This window comes from Zootermopsis nevadensis, unplaced genomic scaffold (assembly GCF_977971745.1).
Source record: "Zootermopsis nevadensis isolate Lab colony 2312 unplaced genomic scaffold, Znev_1.0 Znev_ptg000027l, whole genome shotgun sequence".
NCBI lineage: Eukaryota > Metazoa > Arthropoda > Insecta > Blattodea > Termopsidae > Zootermopsis > Zootermopsis nevadensis.
Window position 1 is genome coordinate 1,501,173 of NW_028259159.1, and position 16,409 is coordinate 1,517,581.

Below are 16,409 nucleotides of genomic sequence, written 5' to 3' on the forward strand. Positions count from 1 at the left end.
CTTTATGTTTTCCACTTCTTTTTGAATTCTGAGATCACCTGTTTTAATTATATTTTCCTTGTTTTTACTTAGAATAAATTTAAGACAATACAGTTACATGGTCTGTGGTTTTTCTTCTTCCATCTATCCAGACTCGCCTTTGAAAGCTGCTGTACCATCCCTCATTAACCACTTCTGTAGCCCTTGTTCTGTTTGTCATTCACCTTGTAGGTGGTTGTCTCTTCATATAACACTTTTAGATGATGATCCATTATAATGCTTAATGCTGTCTGTTTAAAATGGCCATTGATTATATATTTTAATATCTGCATTGTAAATATAAGAATGACTCATAAATATTTTGCTACAGCTTTCATTTAAGCACTTTTTTATTTGACTTACTAGCTTCTTTGGTATACCAAATTCAATAAGAATCTTTTCTTATATATGGTATAAATCATTAGCCTTTTTATATGTATACAGTTAAGGCTGCAGAATAGAATTGGAATATGCTATGAATCTGGTATGATAGGAAAATAGAGATGGGTGTTGGCATTGCTCAAGCAGTTCATATAGTGTGATAACAAAACTCATACTAGTCTCAGACTGCTCAAGCAGTGCACAGTCACTACTGGAAACTGTGAGCAGCAAGTGAAACTAATGTTCAGCCCTCCATCAGGTCTCAATGTGCATTATAAATTAGCGTAATACTTGCTACATAGTTAAGGTGATAGTTTGTACTGGTTTAGAGGTCCTTCAACATTGACATTATATTGAATATCTCCTACTAATAAAAATGTATAATACTGATAATGATCCACTAGTTCTAATGCATTCCTATTTTGAAGAAACATGGAAATGACTTCCTGAAAGTGCACTTAAGGCAATGATCTGCACATTTAATTTACTTTATACAAAATAAGACCATAAGTTTAATTATTATCCTTACATTTGATCTTTGACATCTGGTTAGTTAAAAATTGAAAGGACATGGGGCATCTGGTGAGGTTATCAGTTCACAGTAGTTACATAAACTTGCTATCCTCATATCATTGACCTGAGGCTTATACTGTGTATTCACCATTAACTGAAAGAAATTTTGTTCAGGAAATTTGTTCAAAATATTATCTTATATTCCTTGTACTTGGAATTCCATTACGATATCTGACCTTCTATAATTGCAGGGAAGTTACTTCTCTGTAAAGTAACATTTAAGGAAACATTAACATAAGAAATGTTAAAAGAAGATTATGGTAAGACATTGTCTCTTGTCAAAAGCTTGAATTGCACGCTGTGTAGCTGTTGCCTGAAATGCTGAATTGTATTTAGTATATGAGTTGCACAGCAATCACTCTAATTATGAAATTCATTTCCTTATATTTTCTTTCATGGTGTCCGCAGTGGCTGCGCGGTCTGAGCCGTGGACCTTGTGCCGCTTGGTCGCTGAGACCGTGGGTTCAAATCCCACTCAAACCATGGATGTTTGTCCGCGTTTTTCTGTGTTGTGCTGTCCTGTGTACAGGTAGAGGCCTTGCGACGGGCTGATCTCTCATCCAAGGAGTCTTACCGAATGTCTATAGATCAAGCTAATGAAAAGTTGAGACCTGCAGTTCTCAAGCACTTGAAGAACGGGTCGTTCCCAGTATCCCCAGTATATTTTCTTTCAATTTTTTGAGTATTTATGGTTGTAAGGTTATGTTAATGTTCTTTTATAATTATCTGATACATATATAAGTGTTTGTCAAAAAATAATTTTCATTGTTATATCATTATCTATGCTTTATATGTGAATTAGAGCAATTTTAAAATACTTGATGTGTCAGTTCACATTTAATGCATAACAGCTTCCATTTATTTGTTTATATTATTATTTTTCTCTAATATAAATTGTATTACCCTCTAATAGCAAATTTTTGTTACATCTTTGAGGCCATATACATTTTATCTGTTAATAATAGTTCTGAAATTTGGGGGTATTCTGAATTAAAGTCTAATTGTAGGATTTGAGGTTTGCATGGCAGGGAGTCTGAAGATGGCTCTCTTCTGGGTTGTAGTGTCATATAGTCTGGTAGAAGTATACCAACTTTTCACAGGTCCTTGCTGCCTCCATCATCTTTATTCATTGAATCTATATATATTATGAAATTCCATCTCATTTGTATAAATTACAATTAATTTCCCACAGTCCACTTAGGAAAGAGTTTCAGATGAGTAAGTATTAAAACCCATAACATCTAAAAATGTGCCTTAAATTTCTGAGAATTACCATGGCCTTTCAATCTTAACATGGAATGTGTTATAACCAGTGACCTTATGTTTATAGCTGTCAGTTACACATTTGTTTCTTTAGTTGTGGAATTTGTATGTAATCATAAGTGTTTACAGTATTTATATTTATGTTTTGTATCTCTGTCTAAAGGTTATTCCAGTCTTTTATAACGTTTTGTTCACCACCTATCCCCATTTCTTTGTATGCTTATCTTCATGTTTAATATTTAATGTCTCATCTTCCTGCTTCCAGTATATCAGCTAAAAAGTAATCTAGAATTTTGGCTGGGAATCTTTTTCTTGTGAAGATACTGATTTAATCTAAATTAATACCAATAATGAAGATAATGAACAGAAGACTGGTAAAAACTGAGTGCAAACTGCCATGACTTCAGTGAAACTGTAGACCACCTATGGTGAATCCTAGCAAAATGATAAATAAAGTACCAAATGGTCTGTATTCATTTGCATTTCAACTATATAAACAAGTAGGAATGAAACTATCACAAAAAGTTGTATAAACAGTGATTATGTTGTAATGGGTTACAGACTCAGAACAAGAATTTTAATAACTTTTACAAACATTTACTGCTAAATTTTATAATATAATTTATATTAAAATTAAATAAATGCAAATTAAGGGGTGAATTTTGTTGTGTGAAGTGTGCATTATTTAATATATTCTGTTATGCCCCTGTACTTTAATTAAGCTCTATGCCTGTGAGTGGTTAGCTCCATGCCCTGGTCACTCTTCCCCCCATGTACATTTTGAATAAGGACGACAGGGAGTCTTAGGGCTAATCTGGACATGATGGCATAGAGAAAAATCCCTGCTCCTGCCAGCAGTCAAATCCCATCCAGCTATGAGCTGGCCAACCATGGTTCAATTGCTGGTAGATTTAAGGATTCTTCTCTTTTTCACCATGCCCAGACCAGCTGTGGGTTCACCCACTCTCCTTCTCAATGTGTACCGAGAGCTCTTTCAACCAGGATAACGCGACCAGAGCGTGAAGCTGGCCATCTAGTGCCTGTTAAGAATACACTTCCATGTATTTTTACAGCATGATATCTCATTAATATTTTGCAACTTGAAAGTCGAAGACTACGTGTTCAGAGTAGAGTAATAAACCGTAGTAATATTACTGACTGGAATATGTGTAATATTTCGTCAGAAATGCAACTGAGCAGGATTATTCATGCTATGGAAATCCCATGCCGCATGTAGCATACTGTACATCGCCTTTAAGCTTACACCTATTACAAATTACTCTTTGCATTTTAATTTATGTTCAGTGCACAGATAACTGTTCTATGTATCTCATATTTTCCCACATTTCAATCAGAAAATCATGTGCCAAACAATAAGAATAATCAGCTTTTCGTCACCGTTCAAATATGATTACGAAATAAACAGTATGTTGCAACCCTTTAACCAACTGATAAATCACGTGGTTTTGTCTTCCGTTGCGTACACATGTACTCTGAACGCACCAAAGGATGTGGTCATCAATGGCATGGGTTAGGACCGGTTTATAGTGCAAGCATGCCCCTTTGAGGGCGTGTAATGTGTGACTGATCGTTTCAGAGGAACTGTCATTAAGCATACCGCTTCTGGACGGTTATCAGCAGAACTGATTTGAAATGCAAAACGGGACCCCAGCTAGTATTCATTTGTTACAGAAAGATGGACTCAAGAATAGAGGTATGCTTTTATAAAATTATTGCTCTGGGTTCAACTTCACATTATCAGAATTTATCAGTTGTCATAATCTTTGTTTTCTTAAGGGAGTGGACAGCATGCTTTTGTAAAATAAAGTTGAGGAAATAAGATTTCAGGTTCTCATGGCATTGTGTATGAAGTTGACTGTCCTCAAGGTTGTTGTACCATGTTGTCTGGTATATGTGTACCTGATGTTTCAAAGGTGCCTGCCGCCTCCATCATCAGGGCAATGATGATGGAAGCAGCAAGCACCTCTGAAATGTCAGTGGCTTCTACCAGACTACATGGCACAGCATCCCAGGAGACAACCATATGATTCAGTAGAGTTCAACAGGTTTTTTACGTTTCTTCAAGTTGTCAGATCATTTTATTCAGAGTGGATGCAATGTATCATTCCATTACCGAGAAACTTGTATTTATTTCAAATATATATTTATTATTCAAGTCTATACACAAACTTTTAAATTGTTGATGTTAAAATTTAAAATTAATATTAATATTCTGCGCCATTCATCGTTATCTCGATGTTACAATATTGCGCTTTATACTACTACATGTTTCAATGTCATAGCATCATCTTCAGGTTTTTTATCTTTAAAACTACTCTATATTTATTAATGCAAGCTTTTCATTGATTGTAGATGTAGATTACTGTTGTTAATATTATTTATATGAAAATGAGTTTGGATATTGTCATAAAAACAATATCCAAACTCATTTTCATATAAATAATATTAATAACTCAAATGTTAATTATATTGTTAATAATTTCACAGAATAATGAACAACTAACATAATATGCAACAGAATATGCAAAATAATAAGAAGGTCAAAGGAACAACCACAACAGTAATCTACATCTACAATCAATGAAAAGCTTGCATTAATAAATATAGAGTAGTTTTAAAGATAAAAAACCTGAAGATGATGCTATGACATTGAAACATGTAGTAGTATAAAGCGCAATATTGTAACATCGAGATAACGATGAATGGCGCAGAATATTAATATTAATTTTAAATTTTAACATCAACAATTTAGACTTGAATAATAAATATATATTTGAATTTTAAACATAAACATGACGCATCTAAACTATAAACTTAATTGTATTTATTTATTATTTTGGGACAAACTATAATTTGTTTTAAAAGCTAAGATATGGGATGTAAATTTAAATTTTATTGAAGACACATTTTAACAACTAAAAATTGTATGCCCATTTGCATGATAACAGAATGATGTGACTCCAGTAATGGTATTACATCAACTTGGTAAATGAATGATAACAGTTCATTGATTCTACAGTCTTTATTCAGGAGGGGAAATCTGTATGTCATAAAAAGGGGAAAATTGTGTAAATATATGTCTGAGAAAAAAGTACTTTTAAATGATGAGTGTTTCAAAAATAAAGTGAAGTGAGAGTGGTGGAATTTTGCTAACCAATGAGTTCTTCTGCAGTAAGTTAACAGAACTGTAGAGGAGAGTCTTGATGTTCTTTCTGAATTGTTGCCTCAATTTTTGAACCATACATTGATCAAATGGAATTAGGCCACTTCTTTTTGAAGAGAAAAAGGATTCAGCTAACACAAAAACATTGTTCAGCTAGTAGATAAAAGCAGTAACATATTTTGTTTGTTTCAGTATCTGGCTCAGCAAGTGAAGAAATTGATCCCAACATAATTAAACAAATGTCTGTACTGAATTTTCGTGAGAAAGTGCAGGTTTGTGCCTAAAATATATCAAATATAAAAAAAACACTATATAATATGCTGAATGATAATCATAAATATTTTTTAATAAATATTGTAACCAAATTCTGTAGAGTAATATTCTATGCAGGCGAATGTGTCCGAATAATGGATATTTTCCAGACTATGCATTTCTTTGTGAAGAAGCCCTTATGGTCTATTCATAAACACTTTAAATTAGAATGAAATGAAAGTTCAGGGTATCTGTGACTTATCTGAATGCATAAGCAGTAGCTTTTTTGTAGAAAAAAGGTGCTTGAATAGAAATATAGTGGAGAGAGGAGGCAGCTTTGTTGCTAGCATCAGATTTTTCTTTGTTCTTTTTTTATTTCATGTTTTATGCAAAAGATCCGATATGTTGCACCATTCCATACTTCCAGAACATATTCAAATAAGGATTCTTATGCTAAATTTTACAGCTCTAAGAGTATGCTTTACCTACATGGAAATTTTTTTAGTGGGGCCAAATCAAAGAGGAGGATATTGGTAGGACATGTAGCCTGCATGGTGGAGATGAAAAAATACATACAGAATTTTAGCTAGAGGGAAGAGACCATTTAGATGACCTAGGTGTGATTGGAAGGAAATATTAAACTATGTCTTATGTTATGAGGCTGTGGGATAGATTACCTGGCTCAGGATAGGATCCAATGGCTGCTTTTATAAACATGGTAATAAACCTTTGCATTCCATGAAAGAGTGGAAGTTCTTGACTAGCTGAGTGACTGTTACTCCTGAAAAAGGACTCTGCTCTATGGAATTAATTAATTCTGTTTTTTTATTGTTACAGGTGTTCTTATCATGTTACTGTTTTTCTAAATAATATGATAATGTTACCTTATCACAGTCCAGAGTTTTATTTACAAAGGCATTACATTGAACTACTCCTTAATTTTTTTATAACCCTACACAGAGAATGCAAGCCAATCTTGTTGAAGAAGTTGATGAGAGGTTATCTGGTATGATGGGTGAACTGATTCAGGAGTTGGAGCAGTCTGATGCTTCCCTTCAGCATCAATATGTTCTAGTTGATGATGGACATAAATATAAAAACAGAATGTAAGTATAACTTGACTTATTAGCCTTTGTTCTATGTCATTTCTAATGATAATAGAAATTATCAAACTTATCAGATAAAGAATTATTTTGAAATGCTTTGAAGCTCTATAAAAGAGTTTGCTGCATTTACTACTTTTATTATACAAATTTGGATACATTCATTGTGTTTCAGCCTTGTAGTTTTATGTGATAGTGAAGAGGATATAGTTTTGTTGTTATTTCTTATAATGTACCTTATTGTATGATGATTTCATGTATTAGTTTTTACAAGATTATGTTTCATAGGGTACAGGGATCGCAGTATTCTTAGAACACTGACCTGTGCAGAAGGTTTTTGGGTTTGAGTTCATCAGTATCAGTGTGTTAGACCCTCCCTTAACAAGTTAACTCCCTTCATGGTGCTGAATTTTGTATGACAAATCAATACTATGTTCTGCTAGTCAAGAAATTCCCCACCTTTTATGGAATTAAAAGATCCATTACCATGTTTATAAGACCCTGCCAGCAGTTCCTATCTGAGGTAGATGAATCCAATCCACATTCTTCAGTCTCATTTCCCTATTATCCATTTTAACATTATTCTCCCATCTATGTCTTTGTTTTCTGAATGGACTCTTCCCCTCAAGGTTTCCAACCAAAATATTGTACACATTTTTCATTTTTCTAATGAATTATACATTTCCCACGTGACTCATTCTTCTTGATTTGATCATCCTTATTTTATCTGGCAGGGAATTAAAATAATGAGGCTCCTAATTATGCACGTTTCTCCAGCCTTCTTTAACTTCTTATGTTTTAGACTGTGATGAAGTCTAAACTTTATGTCGGGAATACCAAGGTTTGAATAACATGTTAAACTGTAAGTATTTCTTTGCCAGTCATCATCATTATTATCTTCACTGTCATGTCCAGTTGTTGCTTCCGCGTAAGGTTTGGAAAGACTATACTGAGACACAGTACTCTATGGCATCACAACCCAGAAGATCACAATGAACATTCTTTCATTTAAGAGTTTTCTTGGTTTTAAGTAGGTGATTTCATGATATGAACATCTATTATTTGTTAATTTTGTTTTCAGAAAACCTAACAAACATGGTGGTCTGCCAGAAAAACAGTTTATGGCTCGAAATTCTCTCCTCACTGATCTGTTTGAGGTCAAGCACATTCAAGCAATCTACAATATCTTCATTGTCATACTTATTATTTTGTTCATCAATACAGCAGTTTATGACCTTGTGGTTGTAGGAAAGTAAGTCTGTCTTGCATAACAAATTATAGGTATGCCCTGATTTATGCAATAATTATGTTCTTGAAGACATATTTTTTCATGCATTCGTCATTAATGAATGAGTGATTACTCTATTGAAGTTAAATTAAAATGGTGCATTCATCTACTCATGGATCCATCTGTTGTGTAGGAAACTGAATAGAATATTAACTGGAAAATTGGATAATGATTTCAGTAACACAGACTTAATAGGTATTGTACTTGTTTTTAAAATCACTAAATGTTTTGTAAATATTATGTAAAACATATTTCAGAATGAAATTTACACATAATACATATTATAAGTACCATATATCAGATTATATAAACATTTGCCAAAAGGCAAAAAGAGTGCATTTAGGGCCTTAAGTAAAGTGGCCCTTGAAGTGAATTAGATGAGTGATCAAAGGATGGCATTTATGAAATATTTAGACTGGACTAAATATAAAATAAATTTGTCTCTTTCTGATTACATAGCGCAAAATTCTGCAGACTGAGATATGTGTGTTGTTGGTTTTTTATAGTTGGTTCTCTGGTTAGTAACCCCATGTGGATTTGTATGATATCAGCTACCAGTGTTTCAGAGAAACATACTGTCACCATCTCTAGTCATTATCAAGGCTGATGTTGGTGACAATATATTCTCCATAACATTGGTATCTACCTACAAGTTCATACAATGTTACTGCCCAGAAGACCAAGATTGACATATTCATCCACCAAGATAAACATAAATCTCATGTTCTTTATAGTAGTCGGTGAAAATAAATGTATTAGTTTCATTTTAGAGGTCTGCATAATGGAGATATAAGATAATGCTGATAAAGTAGTTTTGTATACTGAAAGACTGGCATTCAAAACATTTGGATTAATAGAGGGAAATTTGTGTGTTTGCAGGCTGAATTTGGGTATTGACTTAATTCGATGGAACTTTCAAGGGTTCACCACAGTTTTCCTCCTGTGGCTCGGGATGTCATTCTCAACCATCTTACTGTTTTGTTGCTTCAATTTATGGGGCACACAACGTATTTGTTGGAAACCAAATTGTAAGTATGTTTTGCGAGTTACTTTGTCATATTTTGCTTCTAAGTACTTCCTCACTTGGAAACTTTATTATAAATTCTGTAGTTATGGCATTGTTGGTGTGTTAATAAACTATCCCTGATTTGTCAAGTCAATCCTGCATTCCATCCATATCATTTATGTTGGTGTGTCAAATATATTTACTCATGACAAACATGTTCACACCCATTTGCTTGTGGAAAGATTTTTTTTTTTGCAGTGGTTTATAACCAGGGATCGCTGTTTTCTATAACATGCTTCAATTTGCTGTCTTTATATTGCAGATAATGGAATTTTCTTGTTGATATGATTCGTTTGCTTTGTGGAGCATATTTCAGAATTGACAAATTTAGAATGGCCTCTTTGCTTCTTTTTTTCTTTCTTTTCTTTTCTTTTCTTCCCAGCTCTAGGAAGGAAGTGCTGGGATTATGGTTGGCTCATTTCTCTTGTTGTCTATCAGACAACATTCCTATGTGTACCTGCTATAAAAATCATAGAAAGTCACTTTCCTCCAGCATCATCCATGGCTCTGCTAATGGAACAGGTAGGAAAAATATGTTTTTACTATTCAGTGTGTTCATGAATTTAAGAAAATTTGTTACAAAACTTTATGATAGAATTTATGATGCTACATATTGTGTGTAAAAATGTGGAGAATAAAGTTTCCATGCTATTCCTTGGTATCGTGACAAATGTTGAGATAATTTTGAAATATCACCACATTCAAGTTCTGAATGCTGTAAAAATGTGTTTATTGATACAATGAAAATCACTTTGTTTCCATAACATAAATATAATAAATATGTGGGTAATTAAATAAGTACTGCTACAAGTAATCAAAAGTACAGTATTTTCCTGACTGTAAGACCCATCTTGACCTTTCTTTTTCATTAAAATATTCAGAGCCTTAAATTCACAGATGAAGAGAATTTTGTTCAAAAATTAAATGTTACTTGGTAATTTTTTGGAGAGTAGATATCTGGTAACTGTATATTACCATGAAATTAGTTAGATTTTATTATCTTTTTTGCCATATTTACATGTAATTTAGCTTCTTCTTTAGTTAGTGGTTCTGCTTTTGAAATAAAGTGCGTTATCACACAATGCCAATTTAACATTCTGTAGTTGCAATGTTTTTGCTTCTATTCCATTCTTTGCTATATTTCTTGCCAATTCAGGTTCGCCTAATGATGAAGACTCATGCATTTGTGCGGAGTAATGTGCCACGTGCTCTAGTCTACAAACCACATCAGTCTGGGGACTCAAAAGAAATGACCCCATGTCCTGGATTTTCAAAGTTTCTCTATTTCTTATTTGTTCCAACTCTTGTGTATAAAGATAACTATCCACGGTGAGTACTGTGAATTCATTTTTTGTTGTGCTGATACATTTTTATTCAACCAAATTTTTCACTTAACCTAGTATTATGGCAACTGTAATCAGTGTTGAATGCATAGTCTTAATAGAGGATGAAAGTATGAATTTTTGCTCATCAAGATTATACTTTGTAGAAATAAAATTTTGTATTAAAGGTCTGATTTGCAGTATTTATTTGTTTCAAGAGAGTTGAAAACGATCTTCTTTTCTAATTGTGTATGGGAATAAGTATCTTAAATATGTGTGTCATAATTACGAATAAACTGCCATCCTCAGTTTTCTGTGTCCTGCATTTTGTCTCCTTATTTTTTTTAGGAAGACTTCATACTAATGTCATTTTCCAAACATAAATTCACTACTTGTATTATTTTGTCAGAGAAGAGAAGAAAATTATGTGAGAGAATAAGGTATTACAGGGACACATATGTGGATGGCTTTTGCTGTCTCCAGAAATTTGTATTGAGTTTAAAAAAAATATAAATCTTTGCCCACTTCAAATTTTAAATAGTGTTTGTTTTAATTACCCTAAAAGTTATTGTTTGTGAGAAAATATTTTTCATGCAGGAAGGTGGTAGGTTTTTTCTTCTTTTACTATTTTTCTTATAAAATTCTTTTCTTGTATAATGCTGAATGTTTTATAAACACTTCTAATTGTAATTATGGTTTAATTCAATATAAGCTGTTGTAGGAAATTTGTATTCCGTATATTCCACATGCACGCTTCCAATAGCTGTTACTACATCTGCATTCCTAGGTGTCTGACACAGGTTCATGTTAGATTCATCAAGAACATTAAACAATTAATTTTCCTTCCAGGACAAAAGAAATTCATTGGAAGTTTGTGGCATGGTGCTTCTTGGAAGTGATTGGTGTAATTTTTTATGTTGCATTCATTTTTGAGCGGTTCTTGATACCAATATACCATGATTTTGGGCTGCCAAATAACCAGAAGACTCCCTTATCTGAATTACTGGTGGTAGGAATGTTTGGCAGCATGATGCCTGGAACATTGGTTTTGCTGTGTGGATTTTATTGCCTCCTCCATTCCTGGATGAATGCTTTTGCTGAGCTAATGCGCTTTGCAGACCGCATGTTCTATAAGGTATGTAAACATAGGCAGTGGGACAGTGCTTCATTTAAATCATCCACTTCACTCTTAGTCTGTTTGAACCATAACACACATTTTGCTCTTCTGTGTGGTATGCATTTCTAAGACTAACGGAGATGTAAGTGGATTACAAGCCGTAGTTACAGTTTCTAGAGTAACAAGACATGAACAAGAAGGGGTAAAATCTAAAATCAAGATATCAGATAAGATATGAAAGTAGAAACATAAAAAAATTGGTTAAAGTAAGTATATATGGATGTTAACAGAAATGGTATTCCTTTGGGTGTTTTGAAAATTAATATGTTGAATAAACAATCAGCTGGAAGACCAAATAAGAGATTATATATACAAGATTAAGCGAAACATTTGTGAAGAGACAGAGAAAACAGGAAAGGTAATGTTTTAGAATTAACCACTCTGGTGGAAATGACGGTGGTGGTAATAATAATGTTGGTGATGGAATTTTACTGTGGGTTTTCTAAATAAAACTGAAGACAAACATAATATTAAAAGCCATACTAAACTATTGCTAACACCTTAGAGGAGGCTCTGATCTGCTGGACATGTGGCAAGCATGGGAGTGTCAAGGGGTGCATACAGAATTTTGGTGGAAAATCCTGGAAAATTACCTCTGGGCAGATCAAGGAGATGGGAGGATAATATCAAGATGGATCTTTGGAAGGTGGGCTATGTGAATGGAAAATGGATGGAGTTGGCTAAGGATTGTGTCTGGTGGTGGGCTTTGGTATTGTCGGTGTTGGACCTGCAGGTTCTGCTACCAGGGAGTTAGTTTAAATTTATATTGGAAATTAATTAATCAAATCCAAGTCCAAAATTATTTTTAGTGTTTACTTTCAAATCACAACTTCACTTCAGAACCTACTCCAGGCAGTTAAATATAACATTAATAAAATGTCTAGGGTTTGTAAATATATGTTCTGGCAAAATAAAGATTATAGAATGAACTGTCTTATTACAGGATTGGTGGACTGCATCTTCTCATGCTGCATACTATCGTTTATGGAATATAGTTGTACATGATTGGCTGTACACATACATCTACAAGGACTTTAGTGAGATTTTGATACCAGGAAAACGTTTGGGTCCAACTTTAGTTGTATTTATTGTGTCAGCTGTTTTTCATGAATACATTCTTGCCTTTACCTTCAGGTTTTTTTATCCAATGCTATTTTTGGCATTTGGAGGATTTGGAGGTTTGTAACCTGAAACAGTTTTGTGTCATATCATATCATTTATAATCATTAAACAATGTTATTAATCTCAGACTGAATTTTATGTGTGTAACTAATGATCAAATTTTGGTTGCAGTTGGTATGGTATTCTTGACAAAGGACTTAATGCCTGGTGGGAACATCTTTGTATGGCTCATGTTATGTGTAGGTGTTGGAATACTTTCATGTCTGTATGGTTTTGAATGGTATGCCCGTGTCAACTGTCCACAAGTCTTGGTAAATATCACTTGCTCTTTACTTTCTTTTATATTGTACATGTTTATATCAGGCCTTGTCTTCATTGTTGCTGCCAAGATGGTATTATTTTATGTCCAATTAAATGGTATCATAGTGTGTCATTGAGTTCTGTGGCATTTTGACTATACTTTAAGTCCATACTTTGCATATTTTATCTTTCCTGTCAGTAAACAAACTTAGGAACTAGCAATATTTTTTTATGGAAGTTTTGATGTTTCTATTCTTGAACTTGCAGGATCCAATTTCAGATTTCTTTGTGCCTCGGTCATGGATGTGTTCAAATATTTAGTAATTTCTGTCACCACCAGACTGAAGATAAGAATGCTATTTTCCAAAAGCAGTGTGATTGCTGTAGTGTAGAAGATTGTCTCTGATTAAAAGTCTTCATTTTCTGCATATCATAAAGAACAGTACTATTATTCTCTACATTTTTCAGTTGTACATATTATGTATGACACAGTAGTAAGATAGTTCTGAATCTTAATGAGGTGTATTTACATACTCTGAATTATAAGCATTATTTTTGTAGCATTGTGTTTCAGTATAGCAAAATTTGCAGTGAGTTTATTGTGCTGTGGTGTGTATAGTTTTTATCCTTATTAAATTTATGCAATGAGATCCATTCAGCATAATTTTTTTTTATTAAGCAGTTATTTAAGTAACACTATTATAAACACAGATGTCTACATGTGTATTGTTATGATTTTTACAGAAGAGGCTAATTCCATCCTGAAATTTTCCAGTAACTATTGGTTAGATAAGTGTGCATTGTGTGAACATGTATTTTCAGAGAAAAGTATGTAATTTGTAAATGAATTGTTTTTTTATTTGAGTCTTTTCTGTGTCACTGCATTGTCAGTTTATAAATTCAGGTAAACATTCTTTAATTTTAAATAATAATAATAATAATAATTTGTAGCACCATTTCCATTTGTATGAGTTGATGATAATTCATAGAGATTGAAATGCCATTTGTGGGCTATATATATATATATATATATATATATATATATATATATATATATATATATATATATATATATATATATATATATACACGGCATGTAACAAAAGTCTGTTCTCATAAGGAAAATAAATTTTATTTATGTTACTTCATCAAATGTTCGAATTGAGCTCCTACATTCATACTTGTATTAATCTGCATTCTGAGATTGGTTACACCTCTGTGTAACATTTCTCCATCAATTTTTCTGTATTCATTTATAATTGCCTGTTTTTTAAAATTGTTCTACCTTCTCTTGTGGTGTATACACATTCATTTTTCATAGAAAGGGCATATCTGGAAGAAAAAAAAATTAAAATTAATGTAACATTTAATTTAAAAATTATTTTTTCTATATGAGAATGGACTTTTGTTGCACTTGTGTGTGTGTGTGTATATATATATATATATATATATATATATATATAATATTCTTAATGCACATGTTACAAATGTTTTTTCCAGTCTGTTTTAACTTCAGAAATCTTGAGAGTTAACTTTCTGCACAATTTTTTTTTGTAAAACATATATACACTTTTTATATTGCACTATTATGTATGTAATGATGCAATTTGATGATTTGTTGTGCATAACTAAAGTAATTCTCAAGAATGGTGAATATAAAAGCAATGTTTATTATATATTTAATTAATAAAAATGTAGAGGTTAAAAAATCTTGTTGAATTCCATGTACTGAGAAGAAGAAAATGTAAATTATTGTTCAAATGAAATAGTCTGCTGTTTACATGAATAATTGTTTCTTACTTTCAGTACCTACTGTTGATCCCCTATTTTACCAGGTGTTTTAATCTGAACCTAATGTTTTTGTGTCATGTACATGAAAGATTATTGCCTTATAAAATGTAACTTCACTAGTTGATTAGTTAATTCTGCAAATTATTGCTCTCTTTTGTGTATATGGTAAAAACTTAGAAAATTATGTTTTTATACTGAATGGTGCTTAAAAATTAGTAAGTAAGAGTATTTTGGAAGTAAAGTTTATAATTAGTGTGTACAACTAGTCACAGAAAGCATGTTGATATGCAAATTTAAGCATTCTGTTATACAATATTTCTTGTACATTGAAACATTTGTAGGAATTTAAATTTGTATTTTTATGTACGTATTCATACATTGTAATAAACCTTTATTTACATGCTTAGAATGACTTGCATACATGCATACTTGCTGATGCTTTTGCATGTCTTTGTCCTCTCGTATTCCTGCAAGATATTTACTCCACAATGTAAGAACATTTAACTGCAGTGTTCCATAACATAGACTTTCTCATTATTTATAATTATAATCTCTAGCATATCTTCTTTGTAGCATTGTTATGAAGTTACAGAAAATATGATCTAGCATCGTTAGAACAGTAACTAGTTTTCTGACAAGTTTGTGTCCTGCTGTGAGACTTTTGAAAATGGATGCATATTGTGATGAATACAAATGGTTAACTGGGAGTGACAAACAGGCAGTCATTATTAAGTCTATAACACCTGTGCTGAAGTTCAGATATTTTGGAATGACAGTAACAAATTAAGTTGCATTAACAAAGAAATTAATAGCAAATTAAATTTGGGGTATGCCTGCTATCATGCAGTACAGAATCAATTTTCTGTGTGCTGTATAAATCTAAAGATGAAACAAAACTATATTTAACCTCCTGTCTTGTATGGGTGTGAAACTTGATTTATCACATTAAGGGTACATACTGAGGGTATGAAGTAACAGGAGGCTGGAGAAAATTGCATGAAGAGCTTAATAATTTTTAAACTGCACCAATATCAGGATGATCAAATAGAAGAGGATGAAATGTGCAGGGCATTTAGGCCCACCAAGTATGGCAGAAATGAGAAGTCCATGCACGGTTTTGGTTAGGAAATTCAAAGTAAAAAACCATTTGGTATGACCTAGGCATAAATAATACTGAAACTGAATCTTAAGGAAAGGGTTGGAAGGTGTGACTTGATTTATCTGGATCAGAATAGAGACCATTGATGAGCTCTTGTGAACACAGTAATGAACCTTAGGATTCTATAAAAGGCAGCAAATTTCTTGATTAGCTGAGTGACTTGGCTTCTCAAGGACTGTGCTGTGTCATTGAAGTTGCTTAATTACAACCTGTGATACACTGGGGAAAATCTAGGACATAACAGAAAACTTCATGCAGAATAGCTGGCACTGGAATATTGAATATGGGACTTGAAAAAATTATGTATTACTGCAGAGTCAGCTTGTTTGGTAACTTTCTAAACAAACTGAATTCTTGAAACACTACAAAAAAATACTGTTTCTTTCCTCAGATTCAAATTATTTTCATGC

At 32.7% G+C, this 16,409-nt stretch overlaps 1 protein-coding gene across 1 annotated transcript; it reads left to right on the plus strand.

Moving 5' to 3' along the window:
* Positions 1-3,696: 3,696 nt before the first annotated feature.
* Positions 3,697-15,249, plus strand: LOC110828545 (sterol O-acyltransferase 1). Its single transcript, XM_022061354.2, has 11 exons — positions 3,697-3,949; positions 5,612-5,691; positions 6,632-6,777; positions 7,856-8,026; positions 8,942-9,090; positions 9,511-9,650; positions 10,285-10,457; positions 11,300-11,585; positions 12,571-12,805; positions 12,921-13,060; positions 13,317-15,249. Exons 1-11 carry the CDS (start codon positions 3,889-3,891, stop codon positions 13,368-13,370), a joined length of 1,635 nt encoding a protein of 544 aa, XP_021917046.1. The 5' UTR covers positions 3,697-3,888; the 3' UTR covers positions 13,371-15,249.
* The last annotated feature ends 1,160 nt before the right edge of the window (positions 15,250-16,409 follow it).

Excerpts from the sequence above, each read along its gene's own strand:
- LOC110828545 (XM_022061354.2), top strand. The coding sequence starts at position 3,889 with ATGCAAAACGGGACCCCAGCTAGTATTCATTTGTTACAGAAAGATGGA. Across the intron at positions 5,692-6,631 it reads ATTTTCGTGAGAAAGTGCAG|AGAATGCAAGCCAATCTTGT; the intron begins GTTTGTGCCTAA and ends AACCCTACACAG. Across the intron at positions 9,091-9,510 it reads TATTTGTTGGAAACCAAATT|CTCTAGGAAGGAAGTGCTGG; the intron begins GTAAGTATGTTT and ends TTTTCTTCCCAG.